Here is a 22,831-nt window from a genome sequence, read left to right on the forward strand (position 1 = left end):
CCAAAACCCGGAAGTACCGGAACGGGTTACTTCTGGGTTTCGGCTGTTGTGCATGCACAGAAGCACAAAATCACACTTTGCGCATGCAGAGAAGCGCCGGATTGCAACCTGCGCATGCTCAGACGCGGTGCTGCGGGTTGTGAACGTGCTTCCTGCATGGATCACGTTTGCAACCCGAGCTTCTACTGTGCTTTAAATTGTAAAACAGAAAATTTAATATATATTAAATTTTCTATTTTACAATTTGAAGTACTCATTTTTACACTCTTAAGATATCAATGAACCCGAACACATACACTAAAAAAAACATGAGTAGAGACTCTGAGCTCACGCCACTCTGCCCTCTCTCGATTCCGCAGAGGCGTGGGATGAAGGGAAAAGCCCGGAAGCTCTTCTACAAAGCCATTGTCCGCGGAAAGGAGATCATCCGCATTGGAGACTGTGCCGTCTTCCTGTCGGCCGGCCGCCCCAACCTGCCCTACATCGGCCGCATCCAGAGCATGTGGGAATCCTGGGGGAACAACATGGTTGTCCGAGTGAAATGGTTTTACCACCCAGAAGAAACCAACCCTGGCAAGAAGCTCAACGAAGGCAAGGTAGGAGACCCAGGCGTGACCTCGCAGCACCATCAACCAGGGGTTCCTTGAGAAACGAGCCAAGGATCACTGGGGGGGTTGCTCAATGGGTGGAGGTCTCTATATATTATCTCGGAGCGAAACTTACCGGAAGAATAAGAAATCAAGATAACAGACGTTTTATAAATGAATGGTTTATTGAATGTTCATACATAAATTGCAAACAGATAAAAACAGCATTGGCAGGATTATTGTAATAACCTGCAGTTTTCTAAGAGTATATATTTAAAGTAGATAAATGAACCGCAGAAAGAGAGGGAGGGAAGTCAAGTTTTGAAATGTTACAGTGGTGCCTCGCAAGACAAAATTAATTCGTTCCGCAAGTTTTTTCTTCTTGCGAGTTTTTCGTCTTGCGAAGCACGGTTTCCCATAGGAATGCATTGAAAATCAATCAATGCGTTCCTATGGAGACCGTCCGGGGACAGAGGGGAAGCGCCGCTCTGTCCCCTCTTTTGAAGCAAGGGGCTGCGGGGAGAAGATAGCTTCTCCCCGCCGCCCCTTGCTTCAAAAGAGGTCTGGGGACAGCGGGGAAGACGCGCTTCGCTTCCCGCTGTCCCCGGACCTGGGGCTGCGGGGAGAAAATCGCTTCTCCCCGCCGCCCCTTGCTTCAAAAGAGGTCCGGGGACAGCGGGAAGCGCTTCCCGCTGTCCCCGGACCTGGGGCTGCGGGGAGAAGATCGCTTCTCCCCACCGCCCCTTGCTTCAAAAGAGGTCCGGGGACAGCGGGGAAGACCCGCTGTCCCCGGAACTTGCGGGGCAAGCTTCGTTTTGCGAAGCAAGCCCATAGGGAAATTCGTCTTGTGAGGCAACTCAAAAACGAAAAAACCTTTCGTTTTGTGAGTTTTTCGTCTCGCGAGGCGTTCGTCTTGCGGGGTACCACTGTAAAATGATTTGAAGAGTTCTGGGCTTTGCCTCCTAATCTCGTTTTCCCTTTCTTGTTCCTCTCTTCTCCTCGCCATCCCCAACCGTCCCATCACTCTGCTTGGTGCCAGCGCTGGGATCAGAAATCCAACAGGAGCCTTTCTACTGCTCTCCAGGCCTCCAGCCAGAGGAAGGACTTCATGGAGGTGTGTAATAATAATGATGATGATGAAGAAGAATTTATAACCCGCCCATCTGGCTGTAAGAGAAGGCAGCTGGCCTGGGTGGTTGAAACTGGTCTTTGGGATGTGTTCCAGGGTCTCTTGACTCTTCGCAGAGCTGTACTCCTTCCTGAAGATTGCAGGGGGGGGGGGCTTTCCTCTGGGGCGGCTCTTCTTTTGCAGAATGCTATCCCTGGGGAGGCTCACCTGGTGCCTTCGTTACATTACCCAACTGATGCAGGCTAGAGTTTCAGACTGCATCACCACCAAAATGAAAAGGGTCTCCCATATGAATCCTTATTCTGTGAACCGCCCTGAGACCTCCAGGTATAGGGCGGTAGATCAATAATATTAATAATTTTTTATTTCTACCCCACCTATCCGGCTAGCCACTCTGGGCAGCTCCCAACAAAATATTAAAAACACGATAAAACATCAAACATGAAAAACTTCCCCAAACAGGGCTGCCTTCAGATGTCTTCGAAAAGTCAGATAGTTGTTTATCTCCTTGACATCTGATGGGAAGGCGTTCCACAGGGCGGGCGCCACCACCGAGAAGGCCCTCTGCCTGGTTCCCTGTAACCTCGCTTCTCGCAGGGAGGGAACCGCCAGAAGACCTCAGTGTCTGGGCTGAATGATGGGGGTGGAGAGGCTCCTTCAATATAACAGCAGCAGCAGCAGCAGCAGCAGCAGCAATATCTTTAGGCACCAGACGAAAACTGTTAAAGTATCTATGGCCACTGTGAAGAAGGGCCTTGTCCTGCCCACCATTTTTCTTGGCGAGGCTGCCTGGCATCTCCTGCCAGTCCTATGCAGGATAAGTACAGTGGTGCCTTGCAAGACGAAAAGAATCCGTTCTGTGATTCTCTTCGTCTAGCGGTTTTTTTCGTCTTGCGAAGCAAGCCCATTGAAGGATTAGCGGATTAGCGCTATTAGCGGCTTTTAGCGGCTTATCTGCTGATCGGATCAGCTGATAAGCGGCTTAGTGCTATTAGCGCTATTAGCGGCTTTTAGTGGCTTATCTGCTGATCGGATCAGCTGATAAGCGGCTTAGCGCTATTAGTGGCTTATCTGCTGATCGGATCAGCTGATAAGCGGCTTAGCGGCTTAGAAAAAGGGGGGAGGGAAAAAACCAGCAGGAACTCGCAAGACATTGTCGTCTTGCGAAGCAAGCCCATAGGAGATTCGTTTTGTGAAGCACCTCCAAAACGGAAAACTCTTTCGTCTAGCGAGTTTTCCGTCTTGCGAGGCATTCGTCTTGCGGGGCACCACTGTACTTAAGAGGCCTAAGGGACCAAAAAAAGCCAAGATTCCCTGCCACCACCAAGAGGGGAGTGAGCCTCCCACTGCCTGAGGCCATTGGCTCATTTTGTCCGGTGGACCGGTTCTGGTATTTCTCCCCCCCTCCCTCTTTGGATACCCGCAGCCCAGAGGTGTGTTCCAAACTGCCTGCTAACTCTCTCCTCCCTCTCTCTCCCTTTGCCATTCCTCCCCCAGCGAGCGCTGTACCAGTCCTCGCACGTGGACGAGAACGACGTCCAGACCATCTCGCACAAATGTCTGGTGGTCGACCTGGAGGAGTACGAGCAGATGTTGAAGACCAAGAAGTACCAGGACAGCGAGGACCTCTACTACCTAGCGGGAACGTACGAGCCCACCACGGGCATGATCTTCAACACGGACGGGGTGCCGGTCATCTGCTAACCGCTTCTGGGAAAGGGAATTCCGGGAGGCACCCCGGCACTCCCAAAGCATTCGGATCAATACAGCCCACCCACCCCTGTCCTAAGGGGGGGGAGGGAGCAGAGCGGGGCAGAAGAGAAGTTAATGTGCCTGTTTCCGACGACAGCATGATTGTTTAAGCGCCCAGCCGCATTGCGACTAGACAGGTTCCGTAAAATGAAAGAGGTTCGCCTTGCCCAAAGGGATTTCCCGAAATCAGCTGAGATCCAACCGCTTGTCTCTCCTGTAGAAGAAGGGAACAGATTTGCAGGAGAAGAAATGGCAGATCGGATTCTGCCCCTTGGCTTTGTGGCCACAACCCCTGAACTTTTCCCTCGGGTTCAGACTTCCATAGGATATTTCAGGACACCGGTCATGTTTTTTTCTGGACTTACCGATTCCAAGGCGACCTGTCCCACCTTCCCTCGCCAGCCGACTTTTGCCAGGGCAGGGAGGGGGTAAACCGTGCGTTGACTGCCAGTTAAGGAACACTTCGTTGTTGACTCTCTCTCCTGAAAGGACCTCCTCTCCGCTCCCTAGCAGGGCACTGATACAGGGGAGCAGCCCCGAAATCTCCGGTCGCAAGAGGGGCAGGGGGTCGCTTGGGCGCAAAGAACTGTGGGCCGCCATCCCTCTTAGGTTACGAGGAGCTGAGCAGACAGACAAGGAGATAAGGTGCTGAACCATTTTCACAGCATGGAGAGAAACCCCCCCCCTCTATTTTTGGGCCAGCCCCACTTCTCCAACCATTGGGGGGTTGTCTCCCAAACAACAGCATTTCCCTTCCCCGTGTAAGTTGAATGTAAGTCGCCCAGTCCTGCTTGGAAACATCAGATATTCTCTAAATAATATTACACAGTTTGGGAGGAGAAGAATCGTGTTTTGCTGCTGGTCATTTGCTGCTGCCTCTTCAGGAACCCAGAAAAACACTTTTTCCTCCTATTTTTCTTTTCTTTTTTACGTCTTCTGGACCCACAGAAAGATGCCTCAGCTCGCCTCCCACCCCACTTCTCCGTGCCCCCCCCCGGCACTACTTACGAAGGGCAAGGAGGAGACTGGCACTTGCAGAAACCTCACGTTTCCTCCCTCCCGCCCTCTGCAGGATGGCGGGATCCTGCGTTGAGCTAAGTGCGGACCCAGCACACGCCGAATCAGATTGTTTTCCTCCCCCAAAGTTTGTGAGTGTCCATTAATTCGCCCCTGGATCTCTGCCATTTTCCACCTCCCTTTCTGGGTCAACAGCTCTGGACTTTGCAGGGTAAGAAGCCCACTTGAAGTAGGGACGACCAGAGAGTAGGTTGGTTTTGAGGGACGGAGGCAGAGGACTCGAATGACGACACGGTGTTTTTGCACTTAAGAAACCTCACACACTACAAGCCCAAGACGCCACGATTGTTTCTGCCCTGAACAGAGTGTACAATTCGAACACTACAGAGGGAAGTTACTTCACTTAACTCGGACAGATGTATTTTTTTTAAAACTACCTGGTACAAAGAGAAATACCACAGACCTGTAGCCGCGGAGAGAGGCACCATCCCATCTCCCCAAATTTTGCAATCCCCTCCTTTTAAAGAACCACAGTGGTGCTGTACTGCCTGCCTTCTCCCGGCTTTCCGAAGACTTTGGTGGATAATATTTCTAAAAGCAACATCAGTCACTCTGTACAGTTTTAACGTACCAAAAGACTCGTAATGTGCCCCTTTCACACACACACTCACTCACACACACACACACCATCCCTGTATTATAAGCTCTTTAAAGAAAACAAATCAAAACTTTAAAAACAGAGAAAGGAAAGGAGAGGGGGGAAAAGAGAAGAAGCAAAAATGGATTCAACTTTTTAATTATAAATATAAAGTATAAATATATAAATATATATAAATATATAAACTTTTTTTAAAAAAAACTGTGAAAAAAAATTATGAAATTATAAAAGCAAAACACAGTCTGACATTTAGAGTCTTATTTTTTATTTCCCGTTGGATTGTGACTGTAAAAAAAGAGAGAGAAGAGAACACAGGGGAAACAGGAGATCCAAAACGTTGCTTACACACGAACTGCGTACTGTATCTGTGGAAGCAAACCTTGCGTGAGCAGATGTTTGAAGAGAGATGCAGAGAGAGAGAGAGAGAGAGAGAGAAAGAGAAAGAGAGAATTTATGTGAATGTTAAATAGAAAGCACTTAACTGCCCATTGCCTTCTATGGAACACAAGGATATTTTGCAGACAATCGAGAGGAAAGGAGCCAGGTTTTTTGTCCCTTTCTCCCCCCCTGTTGTTTTATGTTTTCGATTCACACCCCCCCTTTTTGCATTCTGTTTGTTGCCGAATTATGTGCGATCCTTTTTCATAAAAAAAGCAATTGAAAAACAAAACAAAAAAACAACCCGAGCTCTGCCTTTCTTTTGTCGTCTTGGTTTCCCCCCTCCCTTTAAAAAAAATAAATGATGAGGGTGCGATCCTGTATTTGCTGAAGCCGAAGGAGCTGTTAAGATGGGGCAGAAGGCTCGTGGAGGTGGCTGCCCCACGCTGAGAAAGAGGTCCATTAAAAGCCCCTGTGGAGAGGGTGGAAGGAGTTGGGTTTGGAGCAGGGGGGAACAGGATCCCAAACACCCACACAGTCCCAAGGACACGACAGAAATCCACACCGGGACAGGCTGGTTAAGGAATTCCTTTGGCTCCAGTGGGAGCCAGGGAAAGGCTCTCAGTGGCAGCCACGATAGCAACGCTCTCCCTTTATAGCTGGCAGCAGTAAACTCTTCTGAAGACCAGCTCCTGGAAACTGCAGGAGGGGAGACGGCTCCTATGCCAGGATCCTGCCTGCGGGCATCCCTTTGGGGCAACCAGTTGACCCCTGTGAGAACAGAATGCTGGGCAGTGGCCGCATCCACCAGGGCTGTTACGTTCTTATTGTGGGAACGTTCAGGGTGGCAGAAGAGGATATATTGTTTATTCATATCCTTCCTAACTTGTACTAGCAAGTTCCTTTATGTAGCGGAGTTTACATTCCCCTTTTTACATGCACAGCAGATAGCTGGTTGCAGGCTCGTGTGAGCCTCTCACTATTCTACAATTCAGTCTGTCTCAGAATTTACGTTCCTGGTAAGTTCCCTCGAATCCCTCTTAAAAGAAAAAAGACGTGGCAATCTTATTCAAAGTCAATAAAAGAAGTTTACTCACATCAGTTCACAGTTGGATTCCGGAAGGCAGACTTGGTTACAAAGATGTACATGTGGGTCTACCCCATATGGGGGAATAATCCCAGTGCTTCTGCTAGCTGAGAGCTGGCAGAGCAGCTCTAGCTAAAAGCTGGTCAAATGAAGAAGGAATTCCAAAAGAGAGAGAGGGAGGTTGCTGTGTAACTCGTCCTTTTGTTATGTTCCGTTGAGCGTTCAGAACTTGGGCACACGCAACTTGGGCCTCCATAACCTGTTCCGTTGAGTGTCCGCCTCGGCTGCAAGCAGCGGGACTGTTATGGCGTCCAGTCCGCTTCCACTGCGCCAACCTGCTTCTCCCGGCTACAGCAGAGTATCTTGCGCAGCGGTGCCTGTGTGGAAGGAATCTCAGCCATGCAATAAAACTCTCGTACAACAGCTGCTTCTATTCTATGAAGCTTTATTGTACAGCAGCAAAACAACAACCAGCAGATAGCGAAGGCATGATGCTTCTCCTGTTCGCAGCCAAAACAGAAAGTAAAACCATAATAATAATAATAATAATAATAATAATAATAATAATAATAATTTATTTATTTATACCCCGCCCATCTGGCTGAGTTTCCCCAGCCACTCTGGGCGGCTCCCAATCAAGTGTTAAAAACAGTACAGTGTTAAATATTAAAAACTTCCCTGAACAGGGCTGCCTTAAGATGTCTTCTGAATGTCAGGTAGTTGTTTATCTCTTTGGCATCTGATGGGAGGGCATTCCACAGGGCGGGCGCCACTACCGAGAAGGCCCTCTGCCTGGTTCCCTGTAGCCTCACTTCTCACAATGAGGGAACCGCCAGAAGGCCCTCGGAGCTGGACCTCAGTGTCTGGGCTGAATGATGGGGGTGGAGACACTCCTTCAGGTATACAGGACCGAGGCCGTTTACATAACCAAGTACAACAGCCGTATGGGAACACATCCCAGTGACAGGACGTTATTTCCCTTGAGGTGTTAACCCTGTAAGCTCTGGGTATCCTCACATGTTACCTGGACTGGGGCTGTTGTGTTCAGAGGCCTGGCTGGCCCTCAGCCTTCTTCCCCCCATACCTCCACCCACCCCGCTAAGGGTTACGGCGCAAATGAGACAAGCAGCCTGGAAGCAAGGAATAAACGCCACCTCTCCACAGTGGGGTGTGTGTGTGGAGAAACCCCACAGTTCACCTTGGCAGTTCCCACAGAATGTGCTCCCAGCATGAGCATTTGAGCCTCACCATGTCTGCTGCAAGCTGCCTGCTGCATCTGTTCACAATCCAGCCCACTGGGGCAATGCCACCTTGTTTTCTGCAGCGACCCCCTTTTTCTAAGTGGGGAAGCCAGGCTAGGAGTGGGGGTAATGTTGGCTATTTGGAGGGGCGAAAGCAAATTTCAAGGAGAGATGCAAAAGGCAATGTGATGGCCTGGGACTCGGAGCCAGACGGGTCTCAGTCTACATGGGATCCTTTGCCTCAGGTGGCATCTGAACCTAGTCTGGGCCTGATTCTGAAGAGTCCCAGTCTGCACAGGTTCCCCTGCAACAAGCAGCAGCTGGGCTGTGTCAGGGGGCTGAGCCTGCCCTGGCTCCAGATGTGGGGATTACCTTGTTGCCTCCAGCTGGGCCATCACTTACAGCTGCTCCACTACCGTTTGGGTCAGGGGAGGCTGAGGCGGCCCCTGGGTCTAGTAACCCACCAATGTCTCACGAGCTGCAGAGTCTGAGGTCTGAGAGAAGGAGAGACCCGAGTACTCGCAGGAGGAGTGCTCGCCTTCGGGCGAAACAGGGAGGTGAGTCGCCGGGGGATCAGGACTGGCCGTTACCCTGACAGAGATAAAAGGCTGTTGGACCCTGCCCCAGGTTGTGGAAGCAACATTGTTGTTTGTCAGAACCTGCCTGTGATCCTGTGCTTGACCTCGCCTGGTTTCCTGCCTCGTGTCCTGCCTTGGCCCTGTCAGACTGACTCCTCACATAACCCTTGGATTCGGGACCGGACCTGGACCGCGTTACTCGGGTTACCCCCGGGCCCAGCACAGGCAAGGGCACTTTCCTACCTCCTTCCCACTGTCTTTAGTTGGCCAAAATATGCCCCAACTCTCAAAAGGCTGTATCATCATCATCATCATCCTGGGGAATAAAAGGTGTTCGGAGGAAGGAGCTGGCAGGGGGCAGCGAATACCCCCCCCCCTTGAAATTCACTCTATCCTGAAATTGCTCCCATAACCTTTCAGATTACAATAATGCAATGAGCTCAACGTGGGGCTGCCCTGGAGGACAACATGGAAGCTTTGACTGGTCCCATAAATCTGTCTGGGCTTCCCTTTACAGTCCATATATCCCCCATTTTCAAACAGCTGCCCTGGTTGCCAGTTTGTTTCTGGGCCCAATTCAAGGTGCTGATGTCAGAAGCCCTGAAGGACTCGGACCCCAAAGACCTTCAAGGTTGCCTGCTTCCCTACAGACCTTCTTGGGTGCTGAGATTGGCAGAGGGGGCCCTCTTGGTTGTTCCTCCATTCTCAAAGGCTTGGGGGGGGGCGAAGGGGAGAAGGCCTTCTCTGTGGTGGCCCCTGAATTGTGGGACTGCCTTCTCACAGAGGAGTGCCTGGTGCCTTCATTGCACAGCTTCTGGAGGAGGCAGAAGACACACCTCTTGATAGCCTTTGACATTTCAAGTGTCTCTTTTTAGGACATACCTTATGGGGGGGGGAGATTCCAGTTTGCTTTAAATGTTTATATATATGCCCCAGGAGCTTAGGGTTTGTAAATAATTACTCTCTTTTATTACAGAGGTGATTTAATTTTGCCCTGCCTTAGATTACCAAAGACTTTCTTTGAATTGGCTCAAATGTTAAATTTGATAGATATATGGAGAGTAAGAAATCTGTTTGATAAACAGTTCACTTACTATTCTCATGTGTATTTTAGCAGTTCAAGAATAGTCTCTTTATAGATCTCTGCAAATTCAGGCAGACCTTTTTTGTCCTGCTGAAAAGCACGCCCCAAACTTAGGTCTCCCTTTGGTGTGTGTGCCCTGCCCCAGCAAAAAACAACCACCCCATTTGTCAATCTTTTAGAAACATCACAAGTTTGGGTTTGGGGTTAGGTGCGAAGGGTATCATATACCATCGCCTGATCTTTAAAGGGACAGCCATAAGCTCTGCCGCTTTGGCAAGAAACATCACAGTACCAAAACAGGAAGAGTGAACCAGAATCATCAGTGAGTACATTATGCCAAGGTGTGTCTTCCAGCTGCAGTGCCCACTGGCACAGCTGTGTGGTGGAGGCCCAGCCCTGCTAGGCAGGTGGGGAGCTGCTTCTGAGTCCACACACCTGTATGAAGTCCTTTGCCCCACACCCACAGCAGACTTTTCTCCTCTGCCAGCTGAGCAAGCTTCGAGTGGCGGCGGCTAAGTTCCCAGTTCCCAACACCTTCTTCCCAAGCAGCACCCACTAGGAGACACTAGGCTATGGGTGCCTACAACGTCGTCATCTGGTGGCTAAAGGGCTACAGCCTCCTCCATTCTTCCTTGCAGGCCAGTCTGATGTGTAATTTGCACAACTTTTGCCTTGCCTGCTCCTTTCCAGGGCACTTGCAGATAAAATGCACATGTATTTTTTTTTGTTTCTCTGCACTGCATCCACCTGCATGCATACTTGGGGCTGCATATTCAGATGCAGGCCGAGTGGTTTATTGGAACATAGAAAGCTTTATACAGACCCACCTGGTCCATCGAGCTCAGCACTGACTGTCAGGATTTCAGGTATAAATCTCTCCCAACCCTACCTGCGACCTGCTTGCAAGGAAGACCCTCTGCCACTGAGCTGCAGGCCTTCTGTTCGATCCCAAACTGCCTTCTCACACAGGGACAGGGAACCTGCGGACATCCCAATGTCGTGGGAGTCCCACCAGGCCCCCTCAGCATGGCTGGCTGGATCTGGAAGGCCACAAGGTCCCTGCCCCCCAGCCCCTTGGCATCGACATGACCTGTCCAACATCTAGCCAAGCCTCCTGTGGTTAACTTACAAAATCCACTTTCGGGGCCAAGTCAGGCTACTGCCCCATGGTGCTCAGAATCACTTTTCTGTTGACGGCAGATTATCCTGCCTCACTCCCTTCCCTGCAAGACCCAACCGCCTGTGCTGGCAAGGGGCAGCCGTGGGCCCTTTGCTGCCCCCAGAGCGGGTGTCTTGCCCCTTGCCCCTTGCCAGAATCCTAAAAGGAGCAACTGGGACGCTTCTTTCTGGCAGAGGTCTTTGCCGGTCCTGTCTGCTCTACCACTGTGCGATGACCTTTCACCATGAAAATGAAAATGTCTGGATCAGACCAGCAGTCCTGCAAGCAATGCCTGGGTCCTCCTCCTTTTCGTTTATTTGTTTCAAGAGCTGCAGTGGGGCTGGTTGGGGGGAATCAACTAGACACACAGGTGTCTGGTTGCAGAAAAGAAACATGGCTGGAGATTAATCTTAGGTGGTGGTGGAAATCAACAGGAGCCTTTGAAATGCGTGGGGATCGTTGGTCCAGATGGGCGGGATATAAATAATAAAATTGTTGTTTGCACACAGAGGAGTAGTGCTTAGAGTGTCAGATGTGGGCGACACCAGGGTTCAAATCCCCACTTCCCACGTGTTGAGGGCACCTCTGCAGGAAGAACGAAGTCTGTGCACCCCCCCGTTTTATGCTCCACCAACCCTCCTTGAGACAGAAAAACTGAACTGCACGTGCGTTTTCTTTAGGGGGGACATACCCAACCCAACAGTTTTATTTGTCAGCAAACACACATGCACACGCCACACGCACACAAGACTTCACAACGCCCTGCCCTCCTCGAAGAACCTGTTCTGTGGCCCGGCCCGTGGCTCTCATGGGTGCAGGCCACGGAGGGCTGGCTGTGTTGAACAAGAGACACACATAGCTGGGTGCGAGGGGGGACCTGGCAACGGAGTCCAGGCTGCAGCGCTTCAATGAGGGTGTGCCACGCTAACCGGATTAGCAAAACCGGTGCCACGCCGAGTGCAGAAATGAGGCCGACAGCGGGACTTTGGGGGCCAGGGAGAGGGGTGGTTGCACATGTGGGAGAAAGAGACAAAAACAGACCTTTGGCAGAAGACACAGAAATGTGGGAGCCTAGTGGACGAAACGGCTGCCAAACAGCCAAGGGGAGGATACAGCTTGAGGGCGGGAGGGAAGGGGTGCTTCCCCTCCGGCACCCTTCCCCACCCGCCATTTTCCTCTCCACATCATATCCGAGCAACCCTCCCCGTGCACACACACCCCTTTTTCTGTCTGCAGCTATTGGGAGGGGTTTCCCCAGATGTCCAAGACAATTGCTGAAGGCAATCTGCATCTTGGACATTCTCGGTGCGAAAAGCAAGCCGCTATTAGCAGCTAGCTGGCTTCAGAGAGGCTGTCCGCCATCACGATGGCACTGCACCCAGAGATACAGGTTTGGTGCTTCTAGAAAGCGAGGAGATCCATCCTGACTTGTGCAGAGATACATCTCGTCCATCTCTGCTTCAGGCAAGCTCATTTTGGAGACTAGCCCAATGGAGAGGGGTCTGCAACTAGGACAGAAGAGGCCTTGGGAATAAAACTGTCCACCTGGGTGCAGGATCAGAAGGTTTTTTTGGGTTTAGCTGGTTTGCTTCCTCAATAAAAAGGCATGGCGGAGATACAGAACCAGTAGCTTGCTTCTCCCATCCCTTAATACTTTGGAGTAAAGATTCCTAAAACTCTTAGGACCAGATAATTTATCCATGTGACCTTTCTGGCCCCCGAGAGATAACAGCCAATTTATACTTCCGGCAGGGCAGTCTCTGCTTTAGAAACTTGCGGAGGTGGGAAATCTCCTGTTTGAATTCTCAGTTTTCACATAACTGCCCTGCACTTAGAAAGGTAGCAAGTAAGGCCTTTTTTCACCCAGAACTCCCTGGAACTCAGTTCCAGCCCCTCTTGGGTTGGCACCATTGCCATTCCAAGAGAACAAGGGTGAGTTCCAGCACTTCTTTTTCTAGAAAAATTGCACCGGTAGCAAGTCAGGGAGAAGACCCGGCTAGGCCCTTCAACATGCTAGCTTTCTGTGTGAAGGGAGCTGTTGATTCTGAACTGAATATTTTTCAAATTGAAAAAACCGCTCCCCTGCAGCCTTGCGCAGTGTGATCCAGACAAAGCCAAACCACGCACTTACTCTCCTCTGCAACGTAAAAGCAGGGCGCCTATTTTAATTTCGATTGGACAACTCTCACGACAGGACAAAATTTACGACGACGGGACCAATCGGCTTCAGGGAGGAAAGGCTGGTGTGTGAACAAGCTGTCTCGGGGTTCCTGCCTCCACCCCAGTCGAAGCCCCCTCCAAAGTCAGGGGGGACAAAGCCATACCCCTCCCCACTTTGGGACAAAGCCGAACCCTTTCTGAATCCCCTTCCCCACAAATTCACAGAAGCCGGGCCGCCCCCAAGCCCAGCGAGCGGCAGCACTCGTCAGGGGTCCTACCTCTCAAGGGTGGCAGGAGAACTTGCATTGGGGTGGGAGGTGTTCCTCCTACCCCCGAGGAAAGGGGCCAGATGGGAGCAGGGATCTGGCCCCTGGGGGAATTATCCTGCACCGAACAGTAAGAGCTGATTGACAGTGGAATGGAGTTCCTCAGAAGGCAGTGGACTCTGTTTCTGTGGAGGTTTTCTTTTGGATGGCCGCTTGTCAGGGACTCTTCAGTTCCAGCTCCTGCACTGTAGGGGGTTGGGATGGATGACCCCTGAGGGTCCCCTCCCAATTCCAAGAAGCCTTGCAGAGGAGAGCTTCCCTGCTGCTGGTCCTTCCCCTTCTCAGCCGGAGCGAGGAGGAAGATGGTCGCTTTGCGTTTCCTAACACGGTCCAGCGGCAGCTGCTCCTGCAGAACGGCAGCCTCGTGGGAGACCCCTCCTCTCTCTCTCTCCCCCTCCCCACCTTGCCTGGGACCCTGCCAGTCGGAGGAGGAAGCGGAGGCGGCCCTGGGGGGAGCCTCCTCTCAGTACCCTGGCGTGATGGAGCTGTTGTAGGTCTCGGTGCGGAAGCAGGTGCTGTGGGACAGGCTGGTGAGGCTGTAAGCGAAATAGGCCACGGCCGAGCCCAGAGTCAAGCCCGACATGTAGGAGACGGTCATGGTGTTACCTGGGAAGGAGGGAAAGGAGACAAGGAGGGCAAAGGGTTAAACAGGGCAGCACCCCAAGAGTCATCTTGTCTAGCCCTGGGCAATGCAGGAGCCACAGCTAAAATCTCCCTGACGGATGGCCAGCCAAAAAAACGATAAAAATTATTATTACAGTGGTACCTTGGTTCTTGGGATGCGGATGGCGCTGTGGGTTAAACCACAGAGCCTAGGGCTTGCCGATCAGAAGGTCGGCAGTTCGAATCCCCGCGACGGGGTGAGCTCCCGTTGCTCAGTCCCAGCTCCTGCCCACCTAGCAGTTTGAAAGCACGTCAAAGTGCAAGTAGATAAATAGGTACCGCTCTGGCGGGAAGGTCAACGGCATTTCCATGCGCTGCTCTGGTTTGCCAGAAGCGGCTTAGTCATGCTGGCCACACGACCTGTAAGCTGTAAGCCGGCTCCCTCAGCCAATAAAGTGAGATGAGCGTCGGTGCAATGGGACCCAGGTGCGAATCTTCCCTTTGCGGATACTCAGGCCCAGACAGAGGGGGGGGGGCATATGGGCCACTCGGCCCTGACCTCCGATTCCAAAAGGGGCCTCGGTCAGAATATTCCCAATCACAGGAGATGCACGGGGGAGAAGACGGAGGCACAAAGGAGGCGGTGGTGGTGGGCAGATTCCTTGGGGTCCTGGCTGGCAGCACGAGAGAAAAGCTTCCCCAGCGTCCAGGGCGGGGCCTGCGATTGGCTCCGCAGAGGAGCGCAGAATGGGCGCCGGGTGTTTGGAGGCGACCAAGGCTCCAGCAGCCAGCATGCCGCGAACTTGATGGTGGACCATGTTTTTCATGCTGTTAAAAATTGGTGAGTTTTTGTTTGAAATCTTGTTTGCCAAAAATTAAAACCACACGTACCTTAAAGATAAGTGTGTTGGCTTTCTTATCGCTAATTTTTTAAAAAAAATTGTGAAAAATTGATGAAGATGTGGCCATTTGTTTAAAATTTTGTTGACTAGGCCAGGAATATTACCTACACCCGAGGAGTACCATATTTTTCGCTCTATAAGACGCACTTTCCCCCTCCTAAAAAGTAAGGAGAAATGTGTGTGTGTCTTATGGAGCGAATGCAGGCTGCGCTGCTTTCGCTGAAGCCAGGAGAGCAAGAGGGATCGATCCCTCTTGCTCTCCTGGCTTCAGGGACAACAGCTTTCCCTCTCTGCGCAGCGCCCCTTCAGCGAAGCAGGAGGAAAAATGGAGCCCCTTCCATTTCTCCTCCCGCTTTGCTGGAGAGGCGCTGAGCAGAGAGGGAGAGAACATTTTTTTCCTTGCTCTCCTCCTCTAAAACTAGGTGTGTCTCCGGTGCATCTTATAGAGCAAAAACTACGGTACATAGAATTCAAGAATTTGCAGAAAACAAAGCTAGGAAAGCAATTTTAAATGTAAATACATAAAATAATCCTTTTCCCTGTGTATTTTTAGAAAGCACTATTGTATATCTATATTTTCCATTTTGTCTTTATATGCAGATACGGTTCAAGTCTTGAAATAAAATTATTTGTCAGCATAACTTTTGTGAAAATTATTTATATACTTACTTATTTATAAGACTTCAGTTATCCCCATGCTTAAAAGGGGGGGCACATTATCTACCTGGCCCGGGCCTCTGCCTGGCTCTGCAAGGCCCTGTGGATACTCTGCCAGCCCCTTCCTCCACGATGACCCCCCTGCAGGGCAGGGCAGCAGGCTCCCCCCCCCCCCGCTTACCTGCCAGCTCCCGCTGCTCGGGGCTCACTTTGCCTGCTGCCAGGATCATGGGCACGCTGCCAAAGTAGCCGTTGGTGATGCCCATCAGGAGGGAGAAGATGCAGGGCCAGGCCGGGTGGCCGAAGGTGGGCTTCCCATTGGGGTAGACGCACATGATGAAGAGCGGGATGAAGACGACCCTCAGGCAGGAATAGATGAGGAGGTGTGTGCCCCTCCAGTCGTAAGGCAAGGCAGCCAGGATCTGGAAGGGCAAAGAGGAAGGTGGCATATTAAGCAGTTGGTCCCTTCCCTTTCTCACCCCGATCTGGCCACAGTGATCCACACGACGGTCACCTCCAGGCTTGACTACTGTAACTTGCTCTATGCAGGCTGCCCTTGAGACTGATCCAGAAACTCCAGCGGGTGCAGACTGCTGCGGCGAGGCTCCTTACAGGGTCCTTGTCACAGGATCACATTCACCTGGTGCTAAACCAGCTGCACTGGCTCCCGGTGGAGTACAGGGTCAGGTTTAAGGTGCTGGTTTTGACCTTTAAAGCCCTATACGACCTAGGACCCTCGTACCTATGGGACCGCCTCTCCTGATATGCCCTGTGGAGGATCTTGCGGTCCACAAATGACAACATTTTGGAGGTCCCAGGTCGCAAGGTGGTTAGATTGGTCTCAACTAGGGCCAGGGCCTTTTCAGTACTGGCCCTGACTTGGTGGAACGCTCTGTCACAAGAGACTAGGGCACTGCAGGACTTGACATCTTTTTGCAGGGCCTGCAAGACAGAGCTGTTCCGCCTGGCCTTTGGTTTGGACTCAGTCTAACCCTTATGTTTCCCTCCCCTTACGATTTTGATCTATGGGCTACTTTAAAAATGAGGCTGCATCTTAAATTGCATTTTAACCTGTATTTTAAATTGGGTTTTTTTCTATTATGTTTGTACTTGGAGAAAAAGGTGGCGCATGAATGGAGTAAATAAATCAGGCATAGGCAAACTCTGGCGCTCCAGATGTTTGGGACTACAATTCCCATCATCCCTAGCTAACAGGACCAGTGGTCAGGGATGATGGGAACTGTAGTCCCAAACATCTGGAGGGCCAGAGTTTGCTAATGTCTGGAATAAATTAACTCAAAATCCCTCTTCTCAGTGGGGCGCTGGGTACCTACTTCAGATGGGGGGGCAGCCAGTTCCTACCTTGCCCACAAAGTCAGAGAGGTTGAAGATGGCCATGATGAGAATGGGAAGCCACTCCCCGAGGGTGCAGTTCCGGATTTCTGACTCCAGTCCGGGGAAGAGGCACAGCGTGATGAAGTACGTCATCGCGATGGAGAGCATGTATGCCCAGATGACTCTCGAGACGATGTATCGGTGGAGCATCATGTCTGCAAAGGAGGGGCGGCAAAGGAGATGGGGGTCACGGTGTAACTGGGACTGGGGAGTTTGCATCCTTTTTACAAAGGGGCAGACAGGGGTTTCCACAGCAGGGAACAACATCGTGGGGAAAGGCCAGGCAGCAGCTGAACCCACAAAAGTCTTGGGCACCTTTCTCCCCAGGAGGGATCCAGTGGCGTAGCATGGGGGTGCAGGGGGGGCCAGCCACACCGGGCGCAACATCTGGGGGTTAGGGTTAGGGGGCGCAAATCCACGGGTTAGGGGGCACAAATTACTTGCCTTGCCCCGGGTGCTGACAACCCACGCTACGCCACTGGAGGGATCAGAGGCGTAGCAAGGTCAGGTGGTACCTGGTGGAATATATATTTTTGGTCACCCCCCCCACCATTGCAATTTTTTGGAACGTTGCCCAGAGTTATTGTTGAGCTTTTTTCAGTTGAGCTTTTTTTAGGGAAGGTTGCCCAAAGGTTACCCAGCGCTGCCCACCAAGTGAGAAAATCCAACTGCCAATCATATAAAACTGCCCGCAGGGGATGCGAGAGCCTCCCATTGGGGGGGGGGGGTACAAACGCTGTCTGCCGGGGGGGGGTGCCAGACTGATCGCTGGGCATATTTGCACTATCAGCGGACATATTTCCGCGCCAACAATTGCGCCAATCCCAAAAATCTGCCCGCCGGGAGTGCGAGCACCGCCACGCCGATCCGCCCGGGGAGATTTTGTCACCCCCCCAGGCCTGACACCCGGGGCGGACCGCACCCCCACACACCCCTTGCGACGCCCCTGGGAGGGACCCCTCGCCCTTACCTCTGAAGCTCGGCCAGCTCCTCTGAAATTTGGCCCGAGGGACGTCAAATCTCACATAGGTGCCTCCGCCGCCAGCCAGCTCCCCCTCCTGCCCAAAGGCTTCTGGGGGGGAGGCCTCCTGCCCGCCCGGCCGGTTCTCCTGAGAGAGCAAAAGAGGAGGAAACAACCAGCCTCCGCACCGGTCAGGCTGCAGGGAATCTGACCCCCCCCCCTCCCTCACGGCTTACCAAGGTCTTTAATTCAATATTCACAGAGAGAGAGAGACGTAGAAATGATTAGGTGGAAAATAATCATACCATGGACAAAGTTTCCTTATTGTGGCCAGATTATTCTGTCGCTCGGTATCATATACGCGCTGTCTATTTAAATTATTTGCTCAAGACACGGCTGTTTTAAAATTAAAAACAACAATAATCTGAATTTTCAAATGCGATAGAGAAAAAGTGGTTCCATCCTGACACCCCCTGCCCAACACGTGGGCTCACTTTGCACGCGGAAGGGGCCACTTACAAATCGGATGTCTTCGGCCGTGACGTCGTGGTGGACCCTGTACCCGGAGCCGTGGACCCCAGCCCCCCTGCACTCGGGGGCCCCCCTGTCCCGAGAGCGGGCCGTGTAGTACTTCACAAAGTGCGTCCGCTTCACCAGGAGGTGGAGGATGAAGCAGAGGAGCTCGAGGGTGATGGAGATGAAGAAGAAGATGATGGTGTTCTCCTTCTCGTCCGACAGGAGGAGTTTGGTGAAGATGCGGCTCAGCGAAATGATGACCCCGGCGGTGCCTGAGGAAGCGAGAGCAGAAAAGCGGGCGGTTATTATTATTGCTGTTACTAAATTTATATACCGCCCTATACCCTCAGGTCTCACAGGATAAAGTTACAATATAAAAACACAAATACAGTGGTACCTCTGGTTGTGAACAGGATCTGTTCCGGAGGCCCGTTCGCAACCTGAAAATAACGCAACCCGCGTCTACGCATGCGCGGGTCGCGATTTGCTGCTTCTGCACATGCGCGTGATGTCATTTTGCGTGTCTGCGCATGCGCAAGCGATGAAACCCAGAAGTAACCCTTTCAGGACTTCCTGGTCACCGCAGGACACAACCTGAAAACGCGCAACCTGAAGCAAATGTAACATGAGGTATGACTGTACAGTAGACCCTTGGGTTACGTTTCGCAACTTCGGGTTGCGAAAGCGGCAAACCCGGCGCCTCTGGATACAGATTTTTCAGGGTGCGCACAGGCCCCCGGAACAAATTAAATTTGTATCCAGAGGGTCCACTGTACACAATGAAAATAAAAACGGAAACAACTGAACAACACCCAGACCCCGATTACTGCAAAGCAGGGGGTTGGACTAGATGACCCTCAGGGTCCCTTCCAACTCCACAGTGTGGGACGTAATCCGCTGGTGCAGTCAAATGCAACATTCCTCATTTCCCTAGAGTTGGCACAGGCAGGGGGACGTCCAGTCAGGGTAACTTCCTGGAGCATCTCCCCCCTGCATGTGACCTGGGAGATGGGCTGACTCCATAAAAAGCCAAGTCATGCAGCCAGCTTCTCATTCTGTTTTGTCTTTCTATTGTCTTGCTCTGTCTTTTGCTGCCATGCTGCTCTCCTGCAGCCATTTTGTTATTTCAACATAATTTCGCTGTCTGCTTGCTCTCAGCCAGCAGCACCTGAGTTCAGTCTCCATATGAGATCAACTCACAGTTTCTTTGTGTAACTACCAAGCACAGTGGTACCTCGGGTTACAGACGCTTCAGGTTAGAGACTCTGCTAACCCAGAAATAGTACCTCGGGTTAAGAACTTTGCTTCAGGATGAGAACAGAAATCGTGCGGCGGCAGTGGGAGGCCCCATTAGCTAAAGTGGTGCTTCAGGTTAAGAACAGTTTCAGGTTAAGAACAGACCTACAGAATGAATTAAGTTCTTAACCCAAGGTACCACTGTAAATTCTGCCTTTCAGGGATCAAATCGTGAACTGAAATGTGAGTAAACATTTTGTGACTTTACAGTGGGGCCTCCGGTTACAAACTTAATCCGTTCCAGAGGTCCGTTCTTGAGCTGAAACTGCTCATAACTTGAGGCACACTTTCGCTAATGGTGCCTCCCGCTGCTGGCACTGGCGCACGACTTCTGCTCGCACCCCAGAGCAAAGTTCGCAACCGTGAGCATCTACTTCCAGCTTAGTGGAGCTCGTAACCTGCAGCATTCACAAGGAGGATGGTACATAAGACGAGCTTCCACTGTACTCAGAAAGACTCCCATGTCCTTATTCTTTTAAGTGGGATTAAAGGAGACACCGGGGAATAATATTATCTAAGAGATTCAAACAAATCTGCACACTAGCTTCCAGCTATATTGAGGGGAATCTGCTCTGCTACATCACTTACTAGCGTGAGTGAAGGAAGGATAATACTTATTTAATATAACCTTTTTTTACTATCCTTAACTTTCCCACACACAGTTCTACAAAGAAGGGGGAAGGAGGTAGGGAATACAGCAAGGGGACCCTGGCAAGCCAGATGCAACCCTGAGCCTCATCTGTGCTGCAGAAACCTCCAACTATAAGACTTCAATATGGTCGCATCTTGCACAGGGGTTACGTTCCAAAGATATTATTATTATTATTACATGCATGTGCAAAAACACTTGTATTTGGCCTCTATACTAGCATCCTTGGGTCATGGGTGGCGCTGTGGTCTAAACCACAGAGCCTAGGGCTTGCTGATCAGAAGGTCGGTGGTTCAAATCCCCGCGACGGGGTGAGCTCCCGTTGCTCGGTCCCTGCTCCTGCCAACCTAGCAGTTTGAAAGCATGTCAAAGTGCAAGTAGATAAATAGGTACCGCTCTGGCAGGAAGGTAAACAGCGTTTCCGTGCACTGCTCTGTTTCGCCAGAAGCGGCTTCGTCATGCTGGCCACATGACCTGGAAAAACTGTCTGTGGACAAACACCAGCTCCCTTGGCCAGTAAAGCAAGATAAGCGCCGCAATCCCAGAGTCGGTCACGACTGGACCTAATGGTCAGGGGCTTCTTTAACTTTACCTTTGCTAGCATCCTTACCTTTAATAATAATACCACACCTTTTTCCCTGGCAGGGACTCAAAGTAGCTCAAAGATAAGACAAAAACAGCCAAAAACATGGGGGGGACCAGACCCGCAATCATTTAAAATAATTAAACATTAATACAATATCTCAGTGTCTGAATTGATCTATTAAAATAGCACAGCACCAGGGCTTTCCTGAAAGCAGTCAGTTCCCCAAAGCCAGTTGGAACAATATGGGCTTCACCTGCTGGCAGAAGGATGGCAAGAGCCAGTCTGGCTTCCCTAGGCAGGGAGTTCCAAAGTTGCCTGGGAGGAGCCACCACCGAGGAGGCCCTCTCCCGCCACCCCACCAAGTGGTCCTCTGAGGGTGACGGAAGATAATCCTTCGCAGGGTTTCTCAAACTTGGTCTCCAGTTGATTTGGGGTTACAATTCCCATCATCCCTGAGCACTGGTCCCGCTAGCTAGGAATGGTGGGAGTTGTAGTCCAAAAACAGCTGGAGGGTCAAGTTTGGGAAACCCTGGTCTTTCTGATAGCCTGGACACAAGCAGCACAGAGCTTTATAGGCTACAGCCAGCATTTTGAATTGTGCCTGGAAACAGACCAGTATTCTATTCCATTTACAAATTACAAAATGCCTCAAAGCCAGGAACGTCCTCTTCCCAGTCTGCTGGGTTTGCCTTATTTAACCGCAGCCCCAGAATCTAGATTTCCTTGGGGCCAAAATTTGGGTCAGCTGGGCTCAGAGGTTGACTCTTCTGCCGCAGGGCTGTGACGCTCTCAAGAACCAGCCCCGTAAGACGACCTCCCTCGCGAGACAGAGAAACGGCAGGTTTCCTAGCAGCCTGCTGCAGAAATCTAACAACCTTCCCCTCTTCTCCGGAGTTTCAGTTGATTAATCTTCCAGCTCAAACTCATTATTAGTCAGATTAATACTGCACTACTGAGGAGCGTTTGCTGCCCACGGAAATCAATGGCAGCTCCAGCAGCAGCTTCTCTGTATGAGGGAAATCTAGGAATCTACAGTCACATACCTACAGAAGTACAGCAGAGAAAAATACCAATTCCTTCTCCTCTAGTAACTCATTGTTCATGGTAAGAAGAGCACTTACCATTCTAGTTCCTCCCTGGGGGAAGGCATTTGCCCCACACAAAAAGCAGGGAAGTTTTGAGTGTGTGAAGTTGTATTGTGTTTTTACTGTTTGTTGTCGTTGTTGGGAGCCGCCCAGAGTGGCTGGGGAAACCCAGGTGAATGGGTGGCATATAAAGAAAGTATTATTATTATTATTATTATTATTATTATTATTATTGGGAGCGAGGAAGAGTGATTTTGATCAGGGAAGGATTTCACCTGCACACAAATACACCTGGGCTGTTTCCCAGCCCTCCCTGCACAATCGTTTTAAGACAGCGGTTCTCAACCTGTGGGTCCCCAGATGTTGTTGGACTACAACTCCCATTATCCCTGAGCTCTGGCCTTGCTAGCTAGGGGTGATGGGAGTTGTAGTCCAACAACATCTGGGGACCCACAGGTTGAGAACCGCTGGTTTAAGAAAAGCATCATCAGGAGATCTCGATATCGAGACACATAGCTGGTCCTGAAGAAACAGGACTTCAGATCTCCTTCCTCACCTGATGACGGCAGCACGGCTGACATAAGATCACAAGGAGAGGCTACTGGGTGGGGCCAATGGCTGATCCAGTCCAGCACCCTGATTTCACAGTGGCTGAACAGATCCCATGATCAGGGATGGTGGGCACCTGGAATGGGCACCTGGAGTGGGCACTGTGTTGGCAGTTTCTCCCCTGGAGTAGCCATGTGTTTACATTCACACACACTATTGAAATAAGTACTTCAAATGATTGCTTGTCATCTCCAACAGTCATCTATTCCAACCCCCTTGCGATGCAGGAATCACAGATAAACAGTCCCTGACAGATGGATTGTTGAATATTGATTCTTGCTTCTTATAAACCGTATTGGCCTGGATATAGGCTGCACCCGCAAATAAGCCGCACCTTTAAAATTCAAGGTGGGGGGGAGACAGTACCCGAAGCTGCTCCCTTTAAAATTGGGTTACAGGCTAAGAATCGCTGCAGT

General features: G+C 51.0%; 2 protein-coding genes across 5 annotated transcripts in view; one reads left to right on the forward strand and one right to left on the reverse strand.

Annotated features, from left to right (window-relative positions):
• The window catches only part of TNRC18 (trinucleotide repeat containing 18), a 121,280-nt gene extending 115,687 nt beyond the window's left edge, over window positions 1-5,593 (forward strand). For all 4 annotated transcript variants that reach the window (XM_083474640.1, XM_083474637.1, XM_083474638.1 and 1 more), the window contains 3 exons: window positions 360-596; window positions 1,627-1,701; window positions 3,214-5,593. In XM_083474640.1, the coding sequence (XP_083330766.1) occupies window positions 360-596; window positions 1,627-1,701; window positions 3,214-3,420 (519 nt within the window). In that variant the 3' untranslated portion in view covers window positions 3,421-5,593. The remainder of the gene's footprint in view (window positions 1-359; window positions 597-1,626; window positions 1,702-3,213) is intronic.
• Window positions 5,594-11,340: 5,747 nt separating this feature from the next.
• Window positions 11,341-22,831, reverse strand: part of SLC29A4 (solute carrier family 29 member 4) — a 32,159-nt gene continuing 20,668 nt past the window's right edge. The window contains exons 7-11 of the mRNA XM_083474789.1: window positions 18,194-18,462; window positions 17,684-17,822; window positions 16,681-16,868; window positions 15,500-15,740; window positions 11,341-13,762 (exon numbers count right to left, since the gene is read on the reverse strand). Of these exons, the coding sequence (XP_083330915.1) occupies window positions 13,620-13,762; window positions 15,500-15,740; window positions 16,681-16,868; window positions 17,684-17,822; window positions 18,194-18,462 (980 nt within the window). The 3' untranslated portion in view covers window positions 11,341-13,619. The remainder of the gene's footprint in view (window positions 13,763-15,499; window positions 15,741-16,680; window positions 16,869-17,683; window positions 17,823-18,193; window positions 18,463-22,831) is intronic.

The sequence above is a fragment of the Podarcis liolepis genome (genome assembly GCF_965112155.1).
Source record: "Podarcis liolepis genome assembly, chromosome: 14".
Taxonomy (NCBI): domain Eukaryota; kingdom Metazoa; phylum Chordata; class Lepidosauria; order Squamata; family Lacertidae; genus Podarcis; species Podarcis liolepis.